The sequence below is a fragment of the Penicillium chrysogenum genome (genome assembly GCF_028827035.1).
Source record: "Penicillium chrysogenum strain IBT 35668 chromosome Unknown utg000005l_segment0_segment0, whole genome shotgun sequence".
Lineage (NCBI taxonomy): Eukaryota > Fungi > Ascomycota > Eurotiomycetes > Eurotiales > Aspergillaceae > Penicillium > Penicillium chrysogenum.
In genome coordinates this window covers 5,497,640-5,525,006 of record NW_026622753.1, presented here as the reverse complement: position 1 = coordinate 5,525,006, position 27,367 = coordinate 5,497,640, and the positions used below count along the sequence as shown (strand labels likewise).

The window sequence follows — 27,367 nt, the reverse complement described above, 5'->3', positions numbered from 1 at the left end:
ACATTATTTCCCCTCCCCCTCCCCTTTGTGCTCCATTGTCTGATCTCCAGTCCGAATCGGAAAGTCTTTAAGCTTCTCCGATCATCCTAGTCCTTTTCTTTTTCAAACCCCATCCCCTGTTCGCTGTCATCCCCCGACATTGCCAATCGGCCCTGAATGTCTCCGCCGTGATCGAAGATGTTGACGGTTGAGAAGCAGTGGATTAATGTGCAGCAAAAGACCTTCACCAAATGGTATATTCCCTGTCAACTTCTCTCTTCGTGGACCTCATGAACCTCAGCTGACGAGTAACGTTAGGCTGAATGACAAGCTGAAGGCACGGAGCCTGTCCATCGACGACTTGGTCACTGACCTCTCCGACGGCGTATGTCCCACCTTATGCCCCGCTCAATAACTTCAAGTTGCTGATCGCATATTAGGTCATTCTCATTCACCTCCTTGAAATCCTTGGAGGAGAGTCCCTCGGTCGATATGCCTCGAAACCCAAATTGCGCGTACAACGCTTCGAAAATGTGAACAAAAGTCTTGACTTTATCAAGGGGAGAAGGATCCAGATGACGAATATTGGAGCAGAGGATATCGTTGATGGTAATCAAAAGATCATCCTAGGTTTGATCTGGACCCTGATTTTGCGATTTACCATCAGTGACATCAACGAGGAGGGCATGACTGCAAAGGAAGGATTGCTACTCTGGTGTCAACGAAAGACGGCATGCTACGATGATGTAGAGGTCCGAGACTTCTCCTCTAGCTGGAACAACGGCTTGGCCTTCTGTGCCCTCCTCGACATCCATCGACCGGACCTGATCGACTACGACTCGTTAGATAAGAGTGATCATCGTGGAAATATGAAGCTGGCCTTCGAGATCGCGTCCAACGAAATCGGTATCCCGGACCTGCTTGACGTGGACGATGTATGCGATGTACCTAGACCCGACGAACGCTCCCTCATGACCTACATCGCCTACTGGTTCCACGCTTTCTCGCAATTGGAGAGGGTCGAGAATGCCGGGCGACGAGTGGAGAAATTTGTCAACAACATGCACGGCGCATGGGATATGCAGAACTCATATGAGCGCCGAGTAAAGGAACTGTTGCGACTGATTCGCGGCCAGCGCGAGCACTGGAAGAACTCCTCATTCGAGGGAACATACAAAGACGCCAAAGAACAATTGTACCAGTTCTCGCTTTACAAGCGGAACGAGAAACGTCAGTGGGTGGCCGAGAAATCTGATCTAGCTGCTTTGCTAGGCAATATCAAAACCAAGTTAGGTACATATCGACTGCGTCCTTACGACCCACCGCAGGAACTGAGTCCCGAGAACTGCGACAAAGAGTGGGAGATCCTTACCCGGGAGGAGCATGAACGCAGTCAACTCATAAACGAAACAATCCGCGACATCAAGAACAAACTGCGGCGCTCCTTTGCTGACAAGGCAAATGACTTTGCACTGACCCTGAAGACCCTGTCATTGGCGATCTCCGGACTGGATGGCGATGTTGAGGACCAGCTTGATCATGTTCAAAAGTTAAATGGCAACTTGCCGCCACTTGACGCCTTTCTCGACACTATCGCAGAATTGGACCAACAGTGTGCGGAGGCCAATATTGAAGAAAACGACTTCACCACATACACCTTGGACGAGCTTGCGTATGAGCTGAGTCTCGTCAAATCCAGCATTTCAAAGAAGCTGGCTTTCCTTGACAACCAAATGGTTGCTCGCAACATGACCAATCTGACCCCTATCCAATTGGAAGAGTTTGAATCGGTATTCCGTCATTTCGATCGCGACTCTTCTAACACGCTCCAGGAGCTCGAGTTTTCCGCAGCGCTGGCCAGTCTGGGACTGGTCTACGACGAGGACGAGATGCACCAGGTCTACGTGGAGGTTTGCGGGGTGAACCGACTGTCACAGAATGCTGGAGTTAGCTTCGAACAGTTTATTCGCTTTATGGTCAGCGTGACAGAGGATCAAAATACTGCCGAACAGGTCTTCCAAAGTTTCAAGGAAGTTGCCGATGGCAAGGTATGTGAAGCGTTTCTTTAACCTCTCAGGAATTTACCGGGCTACAGCCACTGACTTTTCCCTGCAGCCCTATGTTACAGAACTGGACCTCCGACACTCGCTCATTCCAGACGATGTCATTGAGCATTTAGTTAAGACGATGCCCACACACGACGGTCCCGATTTACTCGAGGATCGGGACTTGGCCAAGTACGACTACATTAGTTTCATGGAGAAGATGCGAGAAGTAAACAAAAATAATGGGAGTGAGCAATAAAAGGTACCATTGAGGTTGATATCCGCAGCATTACTGGTGGTTATGGGGGATTTGCACTGACTTGGTGTTGCTGTGTTTCTGGTGTTTTCAGGGAGAATCCTCATGACCTTTTTTTTCTTTTCGAAACCCGGATTCTCCCTTTTCTTTTTCTTTTCTGGTCCATCTTGCATCCTGGGGTTCGGTGGTTGTCTCTCTTACCACATGTATTTATTGTGTTGGTGTATGCTTCTCTGTTTGTAATGATCAGGATACCATGTGAACATTTTCAACTATCGAGACTATCGACAGACGTGGAGTTGGACTTGGGCAAACGAGGATAGCCACGGCATATGAATATGCATAAAATAACAATTTCCTTGTTACTACAACGGAATCCTTTGAAGCTATTTTGGGCCTGGTCGGATAGATGTGGATACTGCCGATCACTACCGCATTCATACCGTGTCATGTGACAGGCGGTCCCCAGATCCATCGGAGCTGATGAGGATGATCCTGCGATTCATTGTGTTCCTTGACACATCACACTTATTTCGATCTTTTTCATTTAAACACTGGTCATAATCGGATTTGTTGACCGCACTCTCTCTTTCACATATATTACTTCTTCCCTCAATCCCATCCCCCAACCATACACTCCAAGATGGACCGCAGCTTGGACGAGATCATCGCCGAAGACACGGTAAGGCTCCAGCAAGCAAGAAAACCACTAGAGCGCACAATTAACTCAGTCAATTGCAGCGGAACCCTAGTCGCCCCTCAGGCGGTGATGGTCCTCGTCGTCACAACAACCCCGGCCGTCGCCACGAGCGCGATGGCGTCAGAAAGGTACAACTTGACTTGAAATCGAGGCTTTGTTCTGGAGTTATATTTGTATGGCAGTGAAACTAATATCTTACTCACTATTTAGGTCCGCCCTCCTTTTCCTCTGCGAATTCTCTTCTTGCTCCGTGACAATCGTAGCCAGTCCTCTGGATCGTTGGACTCGTCAACGAACACGCCACGGCAAAGACAGGGAACAGAACTTTGCACGATATCCCATCTGACTTGGAGCTAACGCTAAGTCTTTTCGATAACAACAGCCATACACTTCAGACCGTGTCGATCTCAACCTGTGATTACACCTCCCTAGCTACTGCGATGTGGATGATACTGACCGGTCTCTCGTTCTAGTGACTGGGTGCACGACAAATTTGACGACGACCGATGTATGTGGATTACCCGTACTTTGTCCACATCTCTCTAACACCATTGCTCTTCAGCCCGCCCATCCCGTGGAGGCCGCAGAGGCCGCGACGGATATGATTCCGAACGGTATGGATCCTCCCATTAAACCAGCCTTGGCTTGATAGCTTGTCTGGTCAAAGCGCTAATTGAATGATTAGCTCTAGCACACTGACCAAGGTTCGCGTCGATAATCTTCACTACGACATCACCGAAACCGATCTCGAGGTACGTTTTCAATCACCCCATCAACCCCCATACAAAAACACCCCTAACAAGCTGCTTCGCTGAACAGGATCTCTTCGGCCGAATTGGACCTGTTTCTGAGCTTACTGTCTCTTACGACCGCGCTGGACGCTCTGAGGGAGTTGCTTTTGTTACATACGCCCGCCTGAAGGATGCACACACCTCCATTCAGGAGTATGACGGAGCCAACGCCAAGGGCCAGCCTATCCGGCTTTCTCTCGTCGGGGGCCGCCGTGACCGTAACCCCCTAGACTCTGCACAGCGCCCTAGGTCCAGCCTCTTGGACCGCATTCAGCGCCCCCGTGACGACCGCAGCATGAGCCCCGAGGACAACGCAGATGGCCGACGCCGTCGTGGCGGTGGCCGTCCTCATCGCAGCGACGTCACCAAGCCCGCCCCAGACAACATCGACCGTTATGTGCCCGGACAACGCTCCCACCAGCGCTCCCCTAACCGCCGCGGCGGTGGCAGGCGTGGACGCGACAACCGCTCGCAACAAACTGATGGATCCAACCGCCGATCCAATGCCCGTCCGCGCAAGACCCAAGAGGAGTTGGACCAGGAGATGGAAGATTACTGGGGTGGTGCGAACAACGGTGGTGAAGCGACTGCGCCCGCTCAGGATGTCCCCCAGCAGACTGCTCCGGCCCCCAGCGCACCCGCTGCCGATGATGATATCGATATGATTGAGTAAATACTTTTCGGCCACTCGAACTACGGGAAAATCGCTTGTCTTGAGCATTTCAGATCTTTCGGGCTTCGATCGCATTACTTCTTGGGATTTTCTATGAATTAAGACGACCTCGGCCTTTTTCCACTTTCTCTTCTTTTCCATCGCTGAGCCTTTCGGCACGAGAGCTGAAACTCTGTACTTTACCTCAACAACCAAATTGTAACTCGGTCTATATCACACATTCGGATTTTTTCTGCTTCGATTCTTCTTTACCCTTGATGGACTCTTATCCTTGCAAGTCCTTGCATGTCCACACCGGCGAACTGGGAGCCCATGAGAAAGGGTTTTTTTTATTGCATTGTTCGGTGTCTTCCTTCATGTCTTTCTATCGTCTAATCGGGGGTAAAAGCCTATGCGCATATGCCATAAAGCCTGTATACAGAGAAGAAGAGGCTGCTTGCAACCATTAAATGAGGGCAAATACAAGTTGATAGAGCATAAACCCAATCAAAGCCGCCGCCAATTATAAATAGAACAAGGATCGCAATGATGGAAGAAGATATGATATCTTTCGTGATTTATTCTGTACAATGTAACAATTATGGGAGTACAAGTTCACCTCCACAATCCGTAGGGCTCGCGGCACGCTTTCCACAACTTGATAGTACCATCCTCGCTACCAGTCCCGTAGAGCTTACCATCGGGGGAGAAGCTGACAGACCAGATAGGGCCATGGTGACCCTTTTGAACCTCTGCAGAAGAAAGTTAGCTTAACTCCATGTCAAAAGAAACAGACAACAGCCGAGGTAACAAAACATACCCAACTCCTCATCCGTGTTCAAGTCATAAACTCTTGCCCAGGTATCATTCGCACTACCGGTAACCAAACGAGCAGACTCGCTATTAACCGCAGCACTAGCAACATCATAGTCATAATCAACCTTCTTAAGCAACCGACCAGGCTGCACGCCATCAAAGAGGTAAACGCTCTTCCCGGCCGCGACAGTCAAAATCCCCGCATCATTAGGTCTCGTCGCGAGACTATTCAACTCGCAAGAGCCAATCGTGCCATCAACCCCATACTCAACGATCGGGTCGCGCGACCGCAAATCCCACCATCGAATCTTGCGGTCCTCCGCCGCCGTCGTGACGACATTGTAATCCTGGTTCCAGACGATAGACTTGATCGTGCCGCCGTGCACGCCAGCGCCGATCTCATAGCTCGCCACCCCGTTCTCAGACGTGGCCGAAGACGGGAGAGGCGGCGTTGAGCCCGTGCTGGAACTGCCGCCCCGCGTTAGATCGAAGATCCGTAGCTTCTTCTCTGCGCCGCCTGTCGCGAGTACCTGCGGGTTTGCTTGGATTGGGAATGCTACTGCCCGCACGATGTGTGCGTGTTGCAGTGTGTGCAGACATTCGCCTGTGTAGGTGTCCCAGACCTTGCTGTTTCCGGTGTCGAGATTAGCATGTCATTGTGGGATGGGGGTTGGGGTTGCTTACGCTGAGAAATCGGCTGCTGCTGTGGCTGAAATGGCGGCGTCGGCGGAGAGCCTTGCTTGCCATACGGCGCCTTTGTGGCCGAGGAATGTTCCAATCCTGGGACTGTGTTAGTACTAGCGTGCGTTTTGGGCTTGGTTTCATTTGTCGTACCAGTCGCCCGTTATGCCATCGCGCAGCATGGGGTTATTATCTTTGGTTGGTTAGTGGATATGCGGTAAATTGGGGAGTCATTGGTCTTTCTTACCTTTGCATGAAGAGATGAAGTAATATTGCTCGTCTTCGACGGTCGAAGAGAAGCTCAGATGCGTCACCGGACGAGAATGTCCGTGGCACGTCAGAGGAACTACCTTGGCGATATCTGTTGGAGACGTATTAGTAAACATACCTAAATAGTGGGATTCAATTCCCATCTACACATATCACTCACCGGCAGTCATTTTGTTGGCGTTGAAGGAAGTTCCCGAGGTCCCAGTAGTTTTGATGTTAGGTATCAGATAGCCAATCAGATCACCGAAACGCGATGTGCCGAACCGAGAGGTCACGACTTGATATGAAGATACAAATCCAGGAAGAAGACCCAGAGAGTGTTCAATATGTCTAAGGAAGGTACATAAGAGATTCGTCAGGGTCGTCAAGTCATCAGAAATGTGGGGTTCGAGGAAGAGCCGAGAACAAAGGATCGAAAAAAGTGGACTGAACGACTTTTCCAACCAGACACCTCGAAAAGGAGAGAAAGCCTCTGGGAATATGAGACTCCTTCAGTGTTGTAGATGGGATATCGAATTTCATTTTCAAACAATCAAACAATAACGCTGGAGCCGATCATGGATTAGGTAAGGTATAGGCTAGTCTGATTCGGGTAGGCTGAGACACGTGAGGCTCACATATGCTACGGGCAGTTTACGACGAAGGTCTCTGAACTGACCATTGATAGGTATCCTCAAAAAGATTATAACAATATATTTGACAAGGCATCTAGAAGAATTTCTAAAAGAGAATATTAAAAAACATGCTCAGAATGGCATCAAAGAGAGACATGAAAAGATACGAAAAGACATCATGGATTGAAACCTATCCTTGAGATACCTAATACAACAACCTCTTTGATACCAGCTATGTCCCAATTTCTAGATGTCGCCGGTAGAAGGTCGACTGTGCTTGTAGTATAGCCGAGTGCCCCGAGTACTACTAGTCCTATCCTATCCATGTTGTATATTGGGATTTATCACGTGATTAGCTTCACCTAATTGGCAGCAAACCACAGAAGGTCCCACTTTCCTCGGCCCCACTCTTCTCTTCCTTTCCTCCAACCACACGATCTCAAGTATACTTACTCTGTATCGTTGCTATCATCTTTCACTTGTTTCTCATCATGGCAACTCCAACGTATAGTCTATCCTTAGCTAGTCATAATGGATCATCTTTCCCGTTTCTAGCTTCTCGTGCAAACTTTGTCACGGTCCGAACATTTCAGAAGAGCATACAGCTTTTCTAGAACACGTGGAAGCTGCATTAGGAAATTTTAGAGAACTAAACGACGGAGTCTTCTCCGATGGTCTTTTTTAGCAGTCTCCTTAGATACATACCTTCGGCAGCGAACCTCTCCGCTCTAGATCACGTGCCTACATGCTAACTATAGTAGGAGCTTTGTACTGGCAGAACTTGGGGACGGTGTATGAGCAGTCAGTATTTCGGTCCCCTTGTACATCTTGTCTATTCAAGTTGGGAATCAGGTAGAATGTACGATCTTTGATCAAAATGCACGTTTCTCACTATTGGCAGAATATGCGGCAGAAAATCTTTATAGTGGCAGAATTACCTAGATGCCTCAACATCTGGGCAGGGGGACAATAGCCAAACGGGGGTACATATATCAATCCCCTATTTATAAGTGGATTAAATGGGTTCGTTCTCCAGGGAAACTGGCACGGGTTCATTGTATCAAGTACATATCAAAGCAAATGTATCGGTATGATACCCCCAAGCAAGACGGGGTAAGAGGAAGAGTAAAAAATAATAGACACGCCTCGTTTCCTCATTCTTCTCCTGGAAAAGCGTAAGCCAGACCTAAAGCAAAAACGAATGGCAATGCAAGCAAGATGAGAGAAGAGCTTTCAAGCAAAATGCATGGGCCGGACGCCTTCGTCTCCGCCGAGATGAGAGGAATATGGCAGGAGAGAGATAAAACCAACGCGAACGCCTGGGACAATATGTGGCCGACGTGAGCCGATGTCATGTCCTTCCGTAGCTCATGCCATTGAGTAGAGAGAGATTAGAAGAGAAGCTAAAGAAAGCCACATAAGACCCTTCTTTTTTTCGTACTTGCATAGAAATAAAGACGCATTGCAATAGAGAAAGCAAATAAATCAGCAAAATCCTTTCCGATCCACGCAGACGATGCATCGAGAAAGATCCAGGGGATAGATGTAACAAACAGGGGGAATCACGTAGAATAAAGTAGATAACAGCTCGTATAGGTCCTGGTTAGGGCAGGCAGCAAACACGCATTAGTGTGCATTGCCTATTGAGTCAGGATAAAGGAACGAGGTAAACGAGAAAGCAAGAAATCACAAGGGTATGAAGGTGTGAACAAAGCGCAATGGCCGACAGAAACAAATGCGCTCTCGAGCGCCTCGCACCGACCAGATAAGAATACAAGTTTGGCAATGACCTGAAATGCAATCCTCCCAATGAAAAAAAAAAAAAAAAATATAACAAAAAAAGGAATGTAAGAGCGCCCAGGTTCCCATGCAACAGAAAGACGAAAAGCCAAGAAAAAAGAAAAGGACGGGCAGAAAAATCAAGGGGAAAAAAAAACAGAAAGCAAATCCGAAACAGTACTCCCGAGAGTTATGCAGCCGCCGAATGCTGATCTAGCTCACGAAACGAAGATCCCCAAATGCGCCAGATATCCCAGTTCGTTCAAACATGCCGGGCATTATCTTAATATAACGCTTGGATGGGTTTAGCGACCCATCATGTAGTCAGGGTAAAAGGAATTATAGCCGTTCAGGTTCGGCGCCGCATTGTTGTTACCGCCGGAATTAGAAGGAGGCGGCGGCGACATCATCATTGAATTGGCTCCATTTCGGATTCCCAGGCCCGAGTTGGGGTTGTATGAGGTATTTCCCATCAGTCCAGCATGCGGGTTGACGGGGGTGTGTATGGAGGTGCCATTGCGCATCGGCGGCGCAGGCATGGGCATGCCAAGACCAGGGGGTGCTGCCAGTCCGGGAGGGGGACCATTGACAGCTGAGAACATGTTGTTGTGAATTCCACTCAAGCTGCTGCCCCCAGGGACTGCGCCCTGTCCAGAGGCCGAGTTGGATGAGTTCATGCTGCCAGGTTGACCAGAGCGCACACCCAAAGGATTCTTTGAGAAGCTGAGACGGATGCCAGTCTTGACACTGTTCGACAGCTTGTAGCCGTACAACTCATTCAGCGCTTTGCTGGCCATGGCGACCTCGTCGAATTCCACAAAGCACATGGGTCCATTCTGCTTGTTTCGGAAACAGAGTCGCTTGTACCCGCGTTGTTTGGAGAAAAGGGCTTTAAGTTCCTCCTCTGAGGTGTCGGGCGGCAAGTTGCCCACGTACAGAGTGTTGCAAGGAGGGTTTAGGTCATTCGGGTTCGCAGCGGGGAGGCTGTGGCGTGGTGTGTGCTGGGCGTTGTATGGGAAACTATGGCCTTGGTTCGGGTATGCAGATGCGGGTGTTCCACCACCGCCCATACGTTGCGCGCCACCCCCGGGGTAGTTCTGCAAAGGTGGCGACATGTTGGTTGACAGGGACATATTGGCAAAGCGGTTGGTCGGGATCTGAGGGTTGGTGGCCCGGCGTCCGGCGGAGACATTGGTAGAATGGCCATTCTCTGCATAGCCCACCGGATCCTTGAGCAGCTCGCCTGTCTCCTCGTCCGGGTCTTCGTCAATCATAGACTTCCCGGTTATGCGTGGGAGGTTATCAATGCCATTTCCGATCGGAGATTGTGGGGAGAAAAGGCTGTGCATACGCGAGCCTGATTCCGAGGTTGGAGGAAGTCCTTCGCCGATAGGCTGGTTGGGGTTGGCGTTGGAGAGCCTCTCTAAGCTCTGGAAAGTGCCGTTGAAACGCGACGATTGACGCGCAAGAGGACCGTTCGAGGCACCCATCAGCGCACGACTCGCGGTGTGATCGATGGTGTTACGGCGCGTGTTCGACAGATTCGCTCCTATCGGGCCGGGGTACATCTCGACGACCATGTTGGCGTCGTTTTTGGAGTTCGGTTTGCCATCAAGGAGAGACCTGGCCTCTTCGGCGGCTTGCAAAGTAATGAATCGCGCGATCGCGGTCAAGAACCCGTCATCCTCCGGCAGGTCCAAGGTCACAAAGTCCGCGTCGACAAAGTCTTTGGCGAAAAGAAGCATGCTGCGCAGGGCTTCACGGCTCGTGTTTCGCGGAAGTTTGCGCATGAGAATCGCGCCTCCGTTTCCGCGATTCAGGCCATTCAGGCCCTGGAGGTTGCGATCGTTCTCGCCCAAGCGCATGTTGTTATCGAATGAAGCTGTTGTACCGATAGGGGAGAAAGGGTATGAGAAAGATGGGTTCATAGATGAAGGCGCTTGCGACGCATTCGGACTATACACGTCGGTCGACATCGCATGCTGAGCCGTCAAAGGCGCTTGCGAAGAAGGGAGTGACTGTTGTGGGGGTGAACCAGATGACACGGACTCTGTGAGCTGCGTAGTTCCAAAAGAGCCGGGACTCGTACGAGTGGACTGGCTAGAGCTGCCGCTCATCCCTCCACGAGATTCGAAAATTTTTGAAGTTTTTTTTTTTTTTTTCGCCTTTCGGGGGTTCGCGATCACACAGGGGAAGGTAGTCCAGGTATGAAAAAAAGGAGTCGCGGGAGTTGGAAAGTCAAAGTTCGAAGCAGTAATCGATAATGCGACAAGAGATCGTACACCAAACGCGATGCAACGATAGAAATGAAGAAGGCGAAAGGCGAAGGCGAAGGCGAAGGCGATTAGCGGTTCGATCGAAAGTCGAGTTCACTCGGATGGTGTCTCATCGGATTTGCGACAGGTTGGACTATGAGCGCTGTGAAAACGATTGAGATAAAGATGGAAATTGACAAGAATGGTAAGATGGATGCAAAAGGGAGAAAGGTTTGAAAGGAGGGGATGAAGGAGAGTGCAGGGGAGGGGGGGAAAAAGAGTCCGGAACGGTCGAGTGCCAGTCCACAAGTGCCAGATCCATGGATCTGCCCTTCACGACGCGACTCAATGGGGAACAGGTATGTGACAGTGGAGGTACATGGGGCTGTATGTGGATCCTCCTATTAGGAGATGTACTCTGAAGTAAATGACAGTACATAGTCACATCATTACACAATTTTACGTAGTCTTACACCCTTAGCCCTGGAAACTGACCGCATGCAGAGAGTTGCCAAGTGCGTGCCCCGAGGTGACTTATGGTGAACTGTGGAATGCCCCCGGTTCTTTTCTTTCTTTTCTTGATGTTCTCTTATATATTAGATCGACGGGTGGATCTTGAATGTGTCTCTTCTAGAAAAGCACCGGCCATGCAAGTGCCTATGCGGCTTGCCGTACGGCTCTGCACGCGATTGGGGCTCTATGAAATGAAAGACAATATATCACAGGGATGTTATTACTACAACATACCTTATGGACTCGGTAGACCAGGTATTTCCAAACCCGTAATCCATCCTAGTACCTCTAGGCGGTTTATTGGAAGAACCTTGAATACATTTACAACTGCCGTTAGCCGGGCCAGATCATAAGAGCCAACGGCTTGATATTAAATATCATATACTTTCCACCATATGTCAATATTGGAGTCCATCTACGGAGTAACCCATTCTATAAAACTAAAATACAAAGGTCATCACACACGTCCACGGAATCACAAAAGTCAAAAACCGGCGATCCTCCAGGGTCACTGACCAATTGCCACGGGCCCAACCCCGGTAACACATGGGATTGGCTGCCACGGGGAAATGACTTGGCTTATCGAGGGGGCGATGGTTCATCTGGTTGGGCCGTGGAGAGAAGCTACTGCCTAGGGGCTTTATTAGCACTACTTCTTCAATGTGCCTGAACTGGTCATAGGCGCGTCAAAAGTTTTGACTTCCAAGTTTACTGAATTTGACCAAGTTCCAAAGGTAGCTAGGTACCTAGGTATCTTCCGATGCATTTAAGATTCACAACATACTTCGTTTGTGGTATAGTAGCATCTATGACTTTACAATGTACACATATAGGTGTGAGCATGGGCAAGTATGCTGGTAACGCATAGCCTACCTCGGTACGGCTGCCTGCCCGATCTAGGCAACATGTGCCCTTCACTGTAATGACGAATTCAAATCGTATCAGTAGATATTCATGCTGCGGCTCATCTACCGCGTAGAGTCAGAGCAGTCAGGCTGCTACATAATGTACAGGGGTTCCCACAAGGCAACTCAATAACGCCAAAAATGCCAGAAAAATCAGGAGAGAAACAAACAGAAATACAGCACGACTGCCTACCCGTCATCGAGGGTGCCACGTCTTGACCTTTCCAAGGCTCTCGGATGTTGTCCGGCCGAGTACACGAAGAATGCCGGAGGGCAGAACCTTGGGAAACTATGTAAAGGTCAAGCATGCTGCGAGCCACACAGTATCAAAGAGTCAAGGGGGTCAAGGAGTCAGACAAGCAGAATCAAGCTTTGTCAAAAGTAGTAGGCTTGGGCGCAACAAGGCCAGCCTAGAGTGAGGTTCAAGAGTTAGCAAAAGCAGTCCGTATAATAACAACGTAATCCCCATCATTCCATATGATCTGCTAAGAACGCAGACCCGACAATAGCCGCCCATCTCTCTCGGATGCTCCGATTCCCAGAACTCTGGCGGATAAAGAAACCAAGGGTCAGGCTTACCATGCCCATCAGCTTCCAGACGGGATCACTAGGCTGTGCGCCGACACCGAGCCAGTACTTTGCGCGTGACCGGTCGAGGGCAATCTCCTTGTATGGGCGGGCATCGGTATTCTCGCCGTACAAGTTCGTGGGACGCTTCGGGATGGGGTTGTAGGTGCCGATGACTTCGAGGGGCTTAGCGCCGCGGGCGGAGCTGAAGATAGTAGGGTCAATTTCAATTCTTCTTAAAGATACAGTGAATAGCAGATTGAAGCACTCCCTAGCCTGGCAACTCCAGTGTTTGGCGTTGGAGGGCGTATCGGGGGTATCCATTCACGGGGAAATGACCACATACCGGGCTTGCGCAACAACGATGTTGAAGAAGGGGTTGTGCTTGTTGCCAAAGCGTGCTAGTCGAATCCGGACAACCATTTTCGCGGGTGTGTAATGCTTTCTCAATTGGAAAGAGCGCAAGGGCTGTTCTCTTGATGATCCCGTCTGCCCTCCGCAAAAGTTCTAGCAGGTCCGGAAGAATTATTGATCCGTTTATTCCAAATATGGACTAGCGCATATATGATGTAATGGTGTGAGGACCCTCAGTAGATCTACTTCGAAGCTTGGTGTCACTTTAGTTTACACAGTTTCTGTCAATTTACCCATTTAGCGGAAAAATCAGCCCTGACGCTAACAAACTTATATGATTCGTTCTGCATTCACTCATCTTCGCCTACCTCTTCCTATTCGCCGCTACTGTAAACCAGCGATAATGTCGTTGAAGGTACTGTTGTCTGATATTAGCCCCAACAACATATAAGCTGACAATTATTCTAGGCAATTTCAGCCACGGATGCTGCATCCCTTGACAAAGACCTCATGGAGATAGGTGGCTGGTCTCTGGACCAGTTAATGGAGCTAGCGGGCCTTTCTGTCTCGCAAGCCGGTAACCTCCATCGATCTTGAACATACACTCAGCATAGACTGATACAATGAGCAATCAGTATGGAAAATTCATCCGCCGAACGCAGGCAAGAATATCCTAGTCGTCTGCGGACCAGGCAATAATGGTGAGAAACACCGCTGACTTTGCCATTCCGAGCAACATCAGCCTAACAGATCACCAGGAGGAGATGGTCTCGTAGCCGCTCGCCATCTAGCCCATTATGGCTACACACCGTCAGTTTATTATCCGAAACAGGGCAAAAACGAGCTCTATCAAGTACGCAGCCCCTCACCAGAAGAAGACTAGAAGCATGAAACATGAAACGAACCTAACCCAACCCAGCGCCTGAGAATCCAACTCGAAACCCTCTCAGTTCCCTTCATAGATGACTTCCAATCAGCCCTAAAGACGACAGACTTCCTGGTCGACGCCATCTTCGGCTTCTCGTTCGGCGGAGCATTGCGAGATCCGTTCGGCGAAATCGTCACGCAAATCGAATCCGCCAACGTCCAGGTGCTGAGTGTTGATGCACCCAGCTCATGGGATATCCAGGGCGGACCGCCGAAGGAAGGACCTGGCGCGAAGTTTATGCCACATGCGCTGATCAGCCTGTCTGCGCCCAAGCCGTGTGTGGCGTTTTATCGGGGCAGGCATTTTATCGGTGGTAGGTTCTTGACCAAAGACATTACTGATAAGTATGGACTTGATTTGCCCAAGTATCAGGGCATCGATCAGGTTTTGGAGATTGGGGTTGATGCGGAGGGGAGATTGTAAGGCAACGGTGTTGTTGAGCACGCTAGTTGAAGTTGATTTAAGAATGAATGAACATTTACGCCTTATCTAGTGTGAATTGGAAGAGAAGGTAATGAATAGCCATTGTATGGGAATCGCGTTGTCGTCGTTAGGAGGTAATGCATCTCTGATCTATGCATACCGAATAAAAATAGCACGTACTCTCAGAGGGCCTTCCGGATCTCGCTAATAATGCCCTTGATGCGCGGCTCCTTCCCAGGACCAGAGGCCGAGGCTTTCGAGAGAACACTTTCAACCTCGTAGACCTCCTTGGCGGCGCTCTTAACCTCCTCCCCGAGCGCTGTCACCAGCGTGCCGAGAGCGACTAGTGCTCGGTAGACCGCCTCTGAGTCCTTCTCTCCAGCGACAATCCGAATCAGTTCCTCCAGGAGGACCAGACCTCGCTCTGCAGATTCTGGGGATTGGTTCCTACCCTCGGAGGTAAGATAAACTGCGAAGTTGATGTAGAGTGTTGTGATGGCGATGGTAAGGTTGCGGTTTGGTGACTCTCCGCTGCTGGCCAAGGCAGACTTCACTCCTGCCAAGATTTGATCAAATGAGCCTATGGCCAGATCACGGCCGGCAGTGGTCTCGAATAGGTTAGCAAATGTCCGCATTGCGAGCATTGCATTGTTGACGTTAAGAGGAGATTCAAAAACACCACTGGATATCACACCGGACACAACATTTTCATCTTTGTACTCGGCGGATGCTGTAAATGGTGCAGCAGCCGCTAGTAGACGGAGAATATCTAGGCCAGGGAGTCGTTTAGCAGCAGGCCAGGTTGTGGCGATCTTTAAAATCAATGGCACTCCGGTTTCAACCTCGGGTGAAGCTTGGAGCTGTTGGGAAGATTCGAGCTGACCGCACAGGGCGACAACCGTTTCCACCTCCGAGGGGCTCAAAGCCACGTCTTTTGATCCATCAGACACGAGTTGCGCGTTCAATTCCTGAAGCTTCTTTGTGATAACTTTGAGGTTTGCTGAGCGGATGGAGAGATAGGTTTTCTGCGGGAGCACCTTAGGGCGCGGCTCGGAAGCAGGTGGCTGAGGCTCTTCGGTCGGTGCGGCGTCTCCGGGACGGTAACGTCGGTCTGAGCCCCAAGGATCAGCGCCTGCGGGTTCCTGAGACTGCCCAATAGTGGCACCTTGAGTATTCTGAGTGATAAAGTTGGCAACCTGGTCCAAATACGTCATAGGGAGTTCATTGTCTCCAATAAACTTGGTGGCAGCCTCATATGGATTCTGCGTGACATTGTATGGTAGTTTCAGCGGAGGCTTGCCATCCTCTATGTCAACATCGAAGACATAGTCATAATCCTGTCCATGGTATTCGGTCTTCCGACCACTGCTTCCCGCCGAGTCCACTACCATACCAATGGCAACCCATTCCTGTGTTGCCGAAGACCAAGTGTGGGCGCTCACAGTACCACCAGGCTCTCGGATCATTTGGACCTGACCTTCCTTGGTTCCGGACTTTTGCTTGAGAAATTCAGGTCCAGGTAGCTCCTCTTTATTAATCTTCCCAACTTGCTGCTCTGGAATAGCTGACTCCTTGACAGCCTGGTCAAACTGCTGTACGGCCTCGGGGGCTGCATGACGGTCAGGGCTTCTGCTGAAAACACGAGCAATGCGGTCACTAGCACCGGTGACGATATCACCGGTCTCACTGCAAGCTGCGACACTCCACACGGAGATTGCGGGATGAGTGATAGTCTGCACACACTGGGTCCCGCTCCATATTTTCACGGTACGATCTTCACTGGAGCTCACGAGCTCGCCAGATGGGAGTGCCGCCAAGGAGTAGATAAAGCTTTCATGGCCATGCAGAGAGGCGACGAGTTTACCCTGCAGAGTATAAAGACGAATTATTCCGTCATTGCTAGCTGAGGCAAAGTGGGCTCCTGTAGAGTTCGAGGTCGGAAGCTTGCACAAGGCCCGGACAACGTCGTTTGAGTTCTGTACGCTTCCGAGTAGGGTTCCCGAAGTATTGAACATCCGAATCATTTTGTCAGCACAGCCTAGGGTGAAGTTAGTATGTAAGACTTATTAGGGCCGCACGAAGCTAGCATACCCGTGATGATTGTGTTCTCGTCATAGGCCAGCACGGCCCAGACACTTGCCTCATGTCCCTCCAGTACGACATCACATTCCCATTTCCCGACCTTCCATAGCCGGGCGGTGGAATCCCAGCTGCCACTCACGACCCATTTGCCATCCGGAGACACATCTAGAGCACAGACATTGTGGCCATGACCCAGGAGCATAGCATCTGCATTATCTTCTGCACCCTTGCCAGGCTGTCTGGCTTCAATTATTGCGTCTTGTCCAGCGGAAAGGATAAGGCCCTCTGGGAACTCGGATGTGGGAGGAATGTAGGCTAAGCTGTTGATGAAAGCGCCGCCATGTGCAGCGATGGTATAGTCATATGCGGGAGGTGGAGTGGAGACGAGCTTCCAGAGCCGAACTGTTGCATCACGAGAGGCGGAAAGGACGACATTTGGGTTTGGGAAGACCACGGCGCGAACCTAGATCAGAAATCAAAACTGCGTGAGTAGTCTGTGTGGTTTGGGGGCACGGTCAACGGCGTCGGCACAGACGCCGGGACCAGGAGCCTTACATCATCGCCATGGCCTTCCAAAGTTGCGGAGAGCTTGAAGTCAGGCATACATAAAACTTCGAGAGAAGAAACGGTAAAGAAAGAAGAATCCGAAGAAGGAATATTTCGAGGGTATAACACGGAATTAATGATTAATCAAGCTCCCCTGGATGTTGTTGTCCTTTAGTCGTTCCGGGGGATCGCCCCGCCGAAGCATCAATGGTAATATCACGTGGGCGGTAACGCCAGGGAACCTGCTGGAACACGCCGAGATCTTATCAAATGCAACAGGTACGGAGTACGTCGATTTTGATTGGATCTCCTACCACTATAGAATTCATTACATGCTCATGTGGTCCTCAAGACCCTATCCACTATACTGGCCAATTTCCTATATTGACCCATAGCGTAGTAATAATAGCTTCCCAGTGGTTCTGACTATATCTAGTAGATCTTTAGACATCAAACTTACTGTAGCCCATTGTTGACAGCTCTGTGCTTTATATTTGGGCTTACAACTAATACGAAATAGTATTGGAAAAGATCATTAATCTGACCGACTAAAAAGACTACCGGAGAAGACAACCTGAAGACTACGGCCGGATAAGCGGCTGACTATATATTCCTGTGGCAGTATGTTCAAAAGGGAGGCGGTATTCATGACAGTATATAACGGACAGGCGGTACATAGGGCGGTAATATGTAGGTACAAAAGGTTTAGCCCAATATTTCGGAGGTTCCGCCGTCCTTGCATTGCAATTATATTCGAATGTGTGTCCTATGAAGTGTTTACTTTGGTTGTATACAAGTGGAGATGATACCACGTGACTACACTACCGAGAAGTTTCTTCCCCTGCCGACACCTACACTTCCCGCTCCAACCCGACAAACTCCCATCCTTCAATTATTGCTGCAAAAGGGTCAATGGCAGCTGGAACTCCTTGATTCTTAATATCCAGTGTATTCCATCCAGTTTAACGTTAAATTTTCCTTCCCATTCCCCCATCATATCCTCCAAGATGCCACCCCGGATGCAAAGCCGGAGTGTGTCCAACACCCTTCTTCCCTACCTCACATCTAGCTCCTCTTCCTCATCCTCACTTTCCTCCATTCCTTCATTATCCTCTGCATCATCACAATGCCTTTCGCGTCAATTTTCTGCCACGGCAGCACCACAGGCACAGACCAAGCTTCGTCGGCAAATGTTCGAATGGCTCAACAATGAAGGATCCGTTTTCAAGCACCACGTTCCTGGCGAAACCAATTATCTTACTCGCTTAAAACAGCGAGGCGGCAACGAGGGCTCAGAAGCATCCCGTCCATTCCCCAACAACCAACATTTCATCAGCGAGCCTATCCTCAGTGAGGAGCTACGGAATGAAGTCTATAACCGCGTCATCGAACAGAAGAAGAGTGTCCGCGTTGTTAGTGTGGAGCTTGGAATCGATATGAAGCGTATTGCTGCTGTCGTGAGATTGGTAGAATTGGAGAAGAGACAGCGCGCCCAGGTATGAGCCTCGTCCCTTTCTGCTTCCCTTCCCTTTTGGACTTTCTTTCGACCCTCCACGCATATGATGAGTCACAAAAAATCGATTAGTCTTGAAGACACCTACATGGTTAAACCTTACTTTTTGAACTGAACTGCGTTACCGTTACCTTTTGGATTCCTATCAAGTTTTATTTGGTCGCGTGACATGAACTGACGAATCTCAAATCAGGGTAAACCCCTAGCACTCCCATATGCTCGGGCCGTCCACGAGATGGTCCCCACCACACCTCTCGCCGAGAAAGGCGAGCGTCAAACATATCACGAACCCATCAACGACCTCCCCGCCCACCCCCTGACAGGCACCCAAATCTTCTACCCCGTCCCCGAATCCCGCTCCTTCGACCGTGTCGAGGCGGGTCGCGTCTTCTCCGGTGCCCCAGCGATGGAGCACTCCGAGGCCGCGGAAATCTCCCACCCCTCCGACCTCGCCGAAAAGATCATGGAGGATCCCAACTCCATCGGCTGGGTCGGCAAGGGCGCCAACGCCCGCCAGATCCTGCAACCTGCTGACGTACGCATTCCTCACCCACACCTGGTTGCCCAGGAGCGCGACCGCCTCGCGCACCCCAATGAGCGTCGGGCTGTTGCGGATCTCCAATCTAAGAGACTCGAGCGTCAGGACGCACTCGAGAAAGAGCGCCGTGAGCGCCTCCAGGCTCGCCGTGAGAAGAAGACGACTATTGTCTCCCCTGAGGAGTCGCGCTTCGACTACCGTATCAAGGATACTATCTACACTACAGAGACTACTGGCGTTGATGGCCGTGGTTCGAAGGCTACTGGTCGTCGCTACGGTGTTCCTCACCGTGACCGCACACGCGGCGAAGTCAAGATTCCTACCCGTGTGGAGGCTTGATTTATCTCAGAATAGTGCCAGGCTGTTTCTTCCTTTTTCTTGTGTTTTTCAGCAACTTTCTTGGCTACGGCCTTTGTAATTTTACTTGTACGCATACTCATCCATGGATGTACGAAGGAGGCTGTCACTTATGTACCTATATACCGGATAATGTCGAAACATTTCTCCTTTCATTTTGGACTCCGAAGTCTCCCAGGTTGCCTGGTCACGACGCATTGAATACTCACGTCTTCGCCCAGCCCTGGAGGGTGTAATTCGCCTCTTTGTATGCCCACCTGGGTGAATGACCAAAGGTTATATAGAAAGGTCCATTTTATGAGTTAAGCCTTTTTTTGGCCCTCTCCTGCTATCCACCTAGCAAACTGATAAGTGGGAGAAGATATCTATATAACTAGATACATATCTAGCCCTAACATACCAGTGATTGCCCAAGGTTGACCATATTCCCGAAAAATAGAGTCTCGAATACTGGCCAACGTACTGAACTGGGAAATGCTGACGGAAAAACACGTGTTGAGATTGAGAACGACCTTCTCGAATAAATGTTGTCAGCTCGTCGAGAAAGGCTGGTTCTGTCGAAGCACATTTACCGCGCGCTTCTCGGATGCTTGTTTCTCGCCTCTCAAACACTTGGTCATGGCACTTTCTTTGTGCTATTTCTGGACTCGGGTTACATTCTCAGGGAAATGATATACTTGGACGAGTAATCAAAATTCTTCTTGCCTTCGATTTCTGCCTATCTGACCCCAGGAATTCATCTGAAGCTATTCTTCATTCCTATCCCTCCGCCTGCTCAACTGCGGCCATCATGAGTACTATATATACATGTACAAAGAATCGGTCCTATCCCTATTCTACCCCGAAATCCCGCAAACATCAATTTAGTCGGTAACATGGATGTAGCGGTAGGGCTTGGCCGTGTAACTGCCAACCTTCCAGCCAACAGGACGCTTGTACGCAACACAGCCGTAAGTGCCACGGCACTCAAGGGTATTGTATTCCTTCTTAGAACTATCGGCCCACGACTTGAACAGAGTGACGTGACCAGCAGCACCGCCAGTACCAGCACCGAGAGTTCCAACAAAGTCACCAGGCTTGATATCGTCCCAAGAGATGGACTTAGCAATGTCGGGGAGACTGACGGTGCTAGCACCCGGCGAAGCGGCGTGCAGAGCCATGCTAACGAAGCCGGAGCAGTCGGTGCGGTACTTGCGGCCCTGAGGGTCCGGGTAGTAGTCGCTCATGGAGTATGGGACGTGGCGGGAGACCCAGTACTGACCGCGGGAGAGAATCTCCTTGCGGCTGATCTTGCCCTGGTAGGAGGAGCTGCCGTCGCCGGAGCTGCCGCCGTCGCAGGACTCGGTGACCATGCTGTCCGAGCCGGTCTTCACGTAGTAGTCAGCGACGTAGCAGTTGTCGGATGTCTTGTCCCAGATGGTGTTGCCGTTGATGGATTCGCCGTAGGTCTGGCAGGAGACCTTCACGTCGGCGCCGCTTTTGTATGTTTTGACGACTGAGTCGCTTGTTGAGGGGCCGGAGCGGCAGTTGAGTTGATCGCTGGTGATGGGGTATGCGTTGGCAATAGAGAATGCCGCGGCTAGGGTCAGAGCCAAGTTGGTGAGCTGCATGTTGGCAAATAGAGCGAGTTGGCAGGAGAGAAGGCAATGTGTTTGAAGGGCTGGATTGTTGTGTCGAGAATGTTGTTCGTCAGGTCGGACTTGGATACTTATACATTGACTGCTGTGCCGATCTTTGCCCGGTGCTGATTAGGGTGGGATCGAGTACTATCACGATACGGAGTAGTCGAGAAGAATTTGTCTAAAATTAGTGCTAGAAGCAGGACTTGGATCCTCTCGTCCGCAGAGAGCTCGTAAGTTAGTCTCATCTTCTCATAATACGAGGAAGATGCCGAAAATCAATCCTACCTTAGGGCTACTAAAATGCCATTGCAGATGAAACGTCCGGGGCGAATACGATATGAAGCCCTAAAGGTCCGGATATGTTGCCAAAAATAGTCCCGTTTCTTCACATCGGCCTCGTATACAAGCCGCAAGGGCGATCGGCAGGGCCTAACCAAACACGAGGTCGAAAGAAAACACGAGATTACTTGGCAGGACGAGATCGACAAGCCACTTCGATGAATGAGACGAACACGATGTAACAATTATTTTCCGAAGATGCTAAAAAAGGCTCGTTTCTTCACTTTAGCCTCGGCCCATACGAGTTGCATCAACGATCGGCAGGACTATACCTTTAAAGGATGCAAATTGCGAGAGAAGAAAACATGAGGTTGCTTTTTAGTATCAACGAACGAGTTAGGAACAATTTAATAGAAATGAATTGTCTCGGAATAGATATTCTATGAGATACCAAGAGCTCGTCCTTCAACTTTCATTCCCTTTTAAGTACTTCGTACTCGTTAAGTACTAGTCTGACTCCCAAGCATTCCCTTCTCAGCTGAATATCTCTTTCTTGTAGAAATACGAAACTGATTGCTGTTTAGCATATTACGCTGGCTATATTTTGATCTTGTCAGATCGTGAAGTTGTCGCAACGCGATGTGTACATGTATTGAAGGTAGCCAAAATAGGATATATATAGTCTTAGAACTTGATCAGTAGAGGTAATTACAAGCAGATCATAATCAACCTGGAAGACCAGGCAAAAGCTCCCAAGGGCGTGACTGACTGTAGTTCCTCCAACAAGTCGGAGGCTTCGCCTTTGCTTCATCAAAGCCCGCAAAGCTCTTGATCCGCCTCAGCTGCTTCCCTAAAGATTGCACCTTTAATTGTATGGCCTTGTCAAGAAGCAAGCCTCCCCCAACATCCCTCAGACGCGTTTCAAGGTCAGTGGTCAAACCCTTCCTAGCCTCTCGCTCCTCCATCTCATATTCATCCTCTTCAATTTCGTCTTTGTTCCTGCTCCACCAGTCACCATGTCTGCGTACATCCATTGAAGTGCTTGCTTTTCTGGCTCTCGCCACATGTGCACAAGCTGCCTCGAGGTAAAATAGCCTCATCTCGTCCAACACGTCGGCAATACTCGCCAAGTGTTCGACATCGTCGACATCCTCCCCCCCCCCCCCGGCCCTTCTCGCGAAGTAACTTCCTTCATCCCAGTCGTCGTAACAGTCACAAGTGCAGTTAGCATACGCCGTATCAATGAGCAATTTCCGCTGGCGGAATCTCCCGTTGTGTAGCGCAGCATCACTCAGCAGTATCAGGCCCCACAAAGCCCTGGACAGGATTGGCATAGTTAATAAAATGAATACTAGTTTTATGAAATGTTCTACTAGCGAAATACGATATGGCGCACTGGTGGCTATACACTGCCGTACGCATGGTTTAGGCTGAGATAGTGTGCGAACTAAATGCTCCTGAAGTCTCTATGGACATAAATAACACCAGCAGTTATCAATCTTGATAATGTGCAAGTAGAATGGCGTCGTCAAATCACCCCCATATTCATAATTCTAAATCATTGAATACTGTATGGATATCATATATCATTCATTCCTAACCAGTCCTGCAAACCCTTAGAAACAAAGAACCCCGAAAATATAAGGACTAGAAACCCCGAGATATCAAAAGCAAATGCACAGCGCCTTAAAAGAAAAAGCAAGAGGTATATGCCCAACAGTCCCGCCATTCCACCAGCCTCCATCCATTCCTACCCCGTTTCAATCCTTCTCATGCTTAAGGACTAACCAAACAACCAGATAGTCGACTCTCAACGAGCCTCCCCGACAGACCGACAGCGTCGCCTTCTCGCCCCAACCCATCCGGAGATCGCGTCGGATTCAGACTCGTCTTCCTTGGAGGAAGGGTTGAAAAGGGAGCCGATTGAGGCGATGGCACTCCGAATCCATGAGGTAGTAATAGGGGAGGCTGGAGCTGATGGTGTCTTTGATGACTGCATGGTCGAGCTGAGTGAGGGGGTGAATCGTGAGATGCGGGGTATCTGGTTTGTAATTTGTAGTTTGTAGGGTGTGAGAGGAGGTCCTTTGGTAAATGGTATATTGCGCGGGAGATAATGATAGAAGACAGACTTGTGTGTAGGATGTTTATAAGGCGTAGGGTGTAGGTCCGCGTATGGAGAATATATGGACGTAGAGGATCGGGGGCAAGATTAAGGTATTTAAGGAATCAAAGACAATAGGAACATCACATGCAGGACAATACTCAGTAAGCAAAGCCCGGAACTAGATTTGCATAAGTACATAAAAGCCCGGACTTGATATTATTTGCTATTCTAAAAGCTTCTCTGGGTTGCTCCTCGTACTTGGGGTCATGCTGCTTCCTCGTGATTGGTGGTATGATCACATTGTGCAGACCTTCCTATCGACTTCGTATCTGATTGACGGCCATTGGACGAGTTCGTTGCTTTAAGAGATGTTGTGTTACCTTGGATGTCGGAGATTCTGGAAAGGGATACGGATTGTGTACAAGGTCGAAGCTAATACTTTGAATACTATGGCTAAATGTATGTATACGAATCACCGCTCAAAGGAATTAGTGAAATAAGTGCAAGGAATACCACCAAGCCCCCCATCCGATAATCGGAACGAACAAAGAAAGCTATACATTGAAGAGTATAGGCACGGGACATCTCGGTCATGTATATGAGAATACCCATTGCATGACAGCCGTATGCAAGAGTGAAAATAGTGGACGAGACAAAAGAAACCAGCCACAGAAGGAAAAGACGTGCGTACGTAGCAGAAAATAACAAGACAGATCCATACGGCCAAAATAAGATTCACGAGCTGCATTAGGTTTGAGAACCTCAAGTGAAAGTGCATGCTACCATGACAAGAAGATGAAAGGATGAGATCGGAAAAGACACGTTGCTATACGGGGTATTCAATGAGAGAGACAGAAGTCGAATCAAACAAGTCGGAAAAGGATTGATGGAAGCGTATAGGGACCAAGGCATGGTAACCCATCCAAACACAAATCCGTCCTCATTTTCCACCCGGAGGCGCGGCCGTCGCACTACTGCTTGGCACGGTATCTCCAGGTGTTGGCAACTGCGGACTCGAGAGCGAGTCTAGGCTGTCGGGACTGCCGCTACCCCATGAATCCTCCCGCATTATTTGCGCAACATCTGGCAGGTGTGGCTTGGCTTCGTGGTGATCAGATTTATTAGCAGGGCGGGAGGTCGAGGGCGATGGGGGATCCACCTGTGGTGGTTCTTTGCGGTAGCCACCTTGCATCGGGCTGGCTGATGTGTCAACTGGCGAGGCGGGGCGAGGAGAGTCCAAGAAGCCGCGCCATTTGCGCCAGCCTTCAAAGTCAATTAGGGCTTGCATGCAGCCCCATTCTGTCACTTTCTGCTCAAGCCAAGGGAATCCGACGGGCTATTCGAGAAATGTTAGTATACCTTTTTGAGATGCAAATGGTCGCAGTAGGGATCCGACTTACCTTGGTCAGGAAATCGTTGCATCCAGCAGCTAATGCTTCATGTCTGTCACTTTGCAGACTGCTAGCTGTCAATGCGACGATAATGACTGGACTCCGGAACAGTGAAAGATCGGACAAAGTGTCCTCTTCACTGACCGTACGGTGAAGGCCGGGTCTTCTGTCCGCAGGAGATGTACTGGACGCGCTAAAGCGTCCAGAGGCTGTCTTGGGGAAGACACCAATACCATTTAAGCGCTCCAGGCGCCGGATCTCCTTGGTGGCTTCCAAACCGTTCATCACGGGCAGCTGGATGTCCATCAAGACCAAATGAAATCCACCCTGTCGCCATTTCCGCACTGCCTCTTCGCCGTTCATTGCACATTTCCAGCGCACTTTCAACCTTTTCATGAAGGCCTCCAAAAGCTTCTGGTTGATAATGTTATCCTCCACGATGAGGACATTGATTGGCGGAACGGTGCCGTCAATCAACCCACCAAACATAGCACCAGGTGAAGTGGCTGCTTTTGATTTTCGGACCACGCGTGGTGATGCAGTTGCCGGGGGAGTGTGTGATTTCACCTGCGGAGATTCTGCCGGCGGTGCTGACGGCGGGGGTGTAGGCACTGCGGGAGCGGAGGGAGGCGGGATAGGTTGGGAATGAGGAGTAGCGCCGGTTTCTATGGATGTCAGTGGCCATGTGGAGCAAAAGCAAAGTTGTCTGAAAACGTACCTGTTATGCCAGGAGTTTGCGTGTTCTGGTTATGAAGAATAGTGGGAGAATTTGTTTTGTGTCGTGTCAACGGAGGTCGTTGCTGATGCCGTGCCCTACGGCTTCCTGGAGATGGCAGTAGAGGAGGAGCAACACCAGTGTTGAGAATGGAAATCGACGGCGCAGTAGCCGCTGCTGATGCAGACCCCGAGTGTGCAGAGGGTGTGCCCGCATTCGCATTGACTGGCGGCATGAGAGGGAAGTAATCGCCATGCTCGCCGGGTTCCGAATGGTGCTGGTAGATCGAATGGCGCGGCGATGGCTTTGGGGTGCGCCGTGACGGTGCATCGATCACCAATGCTTCCTCGATTTTTTGTCCCCCAGGATAGTATGCATCGAGAATAGATGACAGGGCTTCCTCCGGGCTCAAAAGGCGCTCAGTGTGACCTGGTCGATTCGTACCCTCTCGTGGCGAAACCCGGATAGCGATGTCGGGCGAGTCAAAGCTTCTCCCTAGTGAGTTTCCGTATTTCATAATGACTTGGTCGCGTAGCTCATCCACCACCGCATCGTCTCTGCACGGCACCAAGGTGGCCGATCCACCGGGCCGTTTGACCCAAACCCGACGTGTGACCATCTCGTGAGGAACAAGGGGAGTGAAACCACTACCCTGGTCACCTGAAGAGAAAAGACTCGCGTCCAGTAGCCCGCTAATCAAGTGTTGCTGTGTCGCTGGAAGAAGAGATTGACGACGGATCGCAAGGCTCGGGCGCTTGCTTGATGGAGGAAAGTAGGAGGTAGAAGGTCGGCGATCATTCGTAGGCCACTCGACAACAGTATCCAAGGCTGGAGTCAATGGAGTCTCTGGTAGGATTGGAGTTTGAGCTTTCAAGTGGGTGGACTGGAAGGAGGTGGTATCGGAATGCGGAGGAGTCGATAACGGAGGGGTTTCGAGGGGAGACGGAGGATCGGCCGAGATAGGAGTCGGCAAGGAGGAATTATACGGCTCGGTCGACGGCGTACAATTGCGAGTCCCTGTGTGATGAGGTTGTTCCGAAGGCGTAGACACGGAAGAATTCAGTTCCTGGTTTGTCCCTGATAGGGGTTCCTTGACTTGGCGGTCGCGAGAAGAACCGATGTCCAAATTTGAAGATGCGATGCTGTCGGATCTGTTGGAGTCAAGAGGGCGCGAGGGGGTTTTCTGGTTGAAGTGGGCACTCGGATCCGCATCCGCTTTTGGAGATAATCGTCCAAGTAACTTCGCCTTCAGACGTGATATCCGTTCTGGCATCGTTGGGTCTTCATTTCTGACAAGTGGGAGAAACACAGGTTGTCGTTATTCTCCCGGATAAGGAAAATTTCGGAGTTTTCGTACTTTTCGACTTTTTCGTACTTTTCCGTCTATATAGCTTCAAAAGGCAAAGAGGTCAAAGGTCAAAGAAGTTGAGAGGGGAAACTGGGACTTGGGAGTCAGCTGGGTTAGTTGCTGATCTTCCGGCCAAGGAAAAAAGCTATGGCCTTTTAAGGCTAATGCTGGACTAACCTACAAAGGACTGGGGGGTTATTTGGGCATTTGGGGTAGACAAACACAAGACGATACAGGAGAATACATATATCACAAGATCATTAGGCATCTAGATTGCGGGGTTCTTTTCTGTTAGGCGAGGTGCATTTCAGCTCTACATATATACATAGCAGTATGCATAGGAG

The 27,367-nt window shown here is 50.0% G+C and overlaps 11 protein-coding genes across 11 annotated transcripts; 4 read left to right on the top strand and 7 right to left on the bottom strand.

Annotated features, from left to right (window-relative positions):
* Window positions 1–177: 177 nt before the first annotated feature.
* N7489_010499 (alpha-actinin, sarcomeric (f-actin cross linking protein)) lies at window positions 178–2,283 on the top strand (the record flags this gene model as incomplete). Its single annotated transcript, XM_056716248.1, has 4 exons — window positions 178–233; window positions 298–364; window positions 420–2,027; window positions 2,095–2,283. 4 exons carry the CDS (start codon window positions 178–180, stop codon window positions 2,281–2,283), a joined length of 1,920 nt encoding a protein of 639 aa, XP_056563870.1.
* Window positions 2,284–2,923: 640 nt separating this feature from the next.
* Window positions 2,924–4,444, top strand: N7489_010498 (putative RNA binding protein; the record flags this gene model as incomplete). Its single annotated transcript, XM_056716247.1, has 7 exons — window positions 2,924–2,962; window positions 3,022–3,108; window positions 3,363–3,394; window positions 3,454–3,488; window positions 3,543–3,594; window positions 3,666–3,732; window positions 3,800–4,444. The coding sequence occupies 7 exons, from the start codon at window positions 2,924–2,926 to the stop codon at window positions 4,442–4,444; spliced, it is 957 nt and encodes a 318-aa protein (XP_056563869.1).
* Window positions 4,445–5,038: 594 nt separating this feature from the next.
* On the bottom strand, window positions 5,039–6,360 carry N7489_010497 (WD40 repeat domain-containing protein; the record flags this gene model as incomplete). The annotated part of the gene is made up of 6 exons (XM_056716246.1): window positions 5,039–5,175; window positions 5,244–5,866; window positions 5,924–6,019; window positions 6,074–6,113; window positions 6,168–6,281; window positions 6,351–6,360. The coding sequence occupies 6 exons, from the start codon at window positions 6,358–6,360 to the stop codon at window positions 5,039–5,041; spliced, it is 1,020 nt and encodes a 339-aa protein (XP_056563868.1).
* Window positions 6,361–8,888: 2,528 nt separating this feature from the next.
* Window positions 8,889–10,700, bottom strand: N7489_010496 (uncharacterized protein; the record flags this gene model as incomplete). Its single annotated transcript, XM_056716245.1, has 1 exon — window positions 8,889–10,700. The coding sequence occupies one exon, from the start codon at window positions 10,698–10,700 to the stop codon at window positions 8,889–8,891; it is 1,812 nt and encodes a 603-aa protein (XP_056563867.1).
* Window positions 10,701–12,621: 1,921 nt separating this feature from the next.
* N7489_010495 (mitochondrial 37S ribosomal protein bS16m) lies at window positions 12,622–13,246 on the bottom strand (the record flags this gene model as incomplete). The annotated part of the gene is made up of 3 exons (XM_056716244.1): window positions 12,622–12,666; window positions 12,836–13,028; window positions 13,170–13,246. 3 exons carry the CDS (start codon window positions 13,244–13,246, stop codon window positions 12,622–12,624), a joined length of 315 nt encoding a protein of 104 aa, XP_056563866.1.
* Window positions 13,247–13,580: 334 nt separating this feature from the next.
* N7489_010494 (NADHX epimerase) lies at window positions 13,581–14,528 on the top strand (the record flags this gene model as incomplete). Its single annotated transcript, XM_056716243.1, has 5 exons — window positions 13,581–13,592; window positions 13,646–13,754; window positions 13,813–13,878; window positions 13,936–14,030; window positions 14,097–14,528. The coding sequence occupies 5 exons, from the start codon at window positions 13,581–13,583 to the stop codon at window positions 14,526–14,528; spliced, it is 714 nt and encodes a 237-aa protein (XP_056563865.1).
* Window positions 14,529–14,710: 182 nt separating this feature from the next.
* N7489_010493 (WD repeat PLAP family protein) lies at window positions 14,711–17,213 on the bottom strand (the record flags this gene model as incomplete). Its single annotated transcript, XM_056716242.1, has 3 exons — window positions 14,711–16,566; window positions 16,620–17,073; window positions 17,166–17,213. 3 exons carry the CDS (start codon window positions 17,211–17,213, stop codon window positions 14,711–14,713), a joined length of 2,358 nt encoding a protein of 785 aa, XP_056563864.1.
* Window positions 17,214–18,163: 950 nt separating this feature from the next.
* Window positions 18,164–19,546, top strand: N7489_010492 (mitochondrial 37S ribosomal protein mS45; the record flags this gene model as incomplete). Its single annotated transcript, XM_056716241.1, has 2 exons — window positions 18,164–18,652; window positions 18,863–19,546. 2 exons carry the CDS (start codon window positions 18,164–18,166, stop codon window positions 19,544–19,546), a joined length of 1,173 nt encoding a protein of 390 aa, XP_056563863.1.
* Window positions 19,547–20,427: 881 nt separating this feature from the next.
* Window positions 20,428–21,174, bottom strand: N7489_010491 (putative NlpC/P60-like cell-wall peptidase; the record flags this gene model as incomplete). The annotated part of the gene is made up of 1 exon (XM_056716240.1): window positions 20,428–21,174. The coding sequence occupies one exon, from the start codon at window positions 21,172–21,174 to the stop codon at window positions 20,428–20,430; it is 747 nt and encodes a 248-aa protein (XP_056563862.1).
* A 1,016-nt stretch (window positions 21,175–22,190) lies between these two features.
* On the bottom strand, window positions 22,191–23,464 carry N7489_010490 (uncharacterized protein; the record flags this gene model as incomplete). The annotated part of the gene is made up of 2 exons (XM_056716239.1): window positions 22,191–22,731; window positions 23,298–23,464. The coding sequence occupies 2 exons, from the start codon at window positions 23,462–23,464 to the stop codon at window positions 22,191–22,193; spliced, it is 708 nt and encodes a 235-aa protein (XP_056563861.1).
* Window positions 23,465–24,509: 1,045 nt separating this feature from the next.
* On the bottom strand, window positions 24,510–26,948 carry N7489_010489 (response regulator; the record flags this gene model as incomplete). The annotated part of the gene is made up of 3 exons (XM_056716238.1): window positions 24,510–24,905; window positions 24,970–25,625; window positions 25,679–26,948. The coding sequence occupies 3 exons, from the start codon at window positions 26,946–26,948 to the stop codon at window positions 24,510–24,512; spliced, it is 2,322 nt and encodes a 773-aa protein (XP_056563860.1).
* Between the last annotated feature and the right edge of the window lie 419 nt (window positions 26,949–27,367).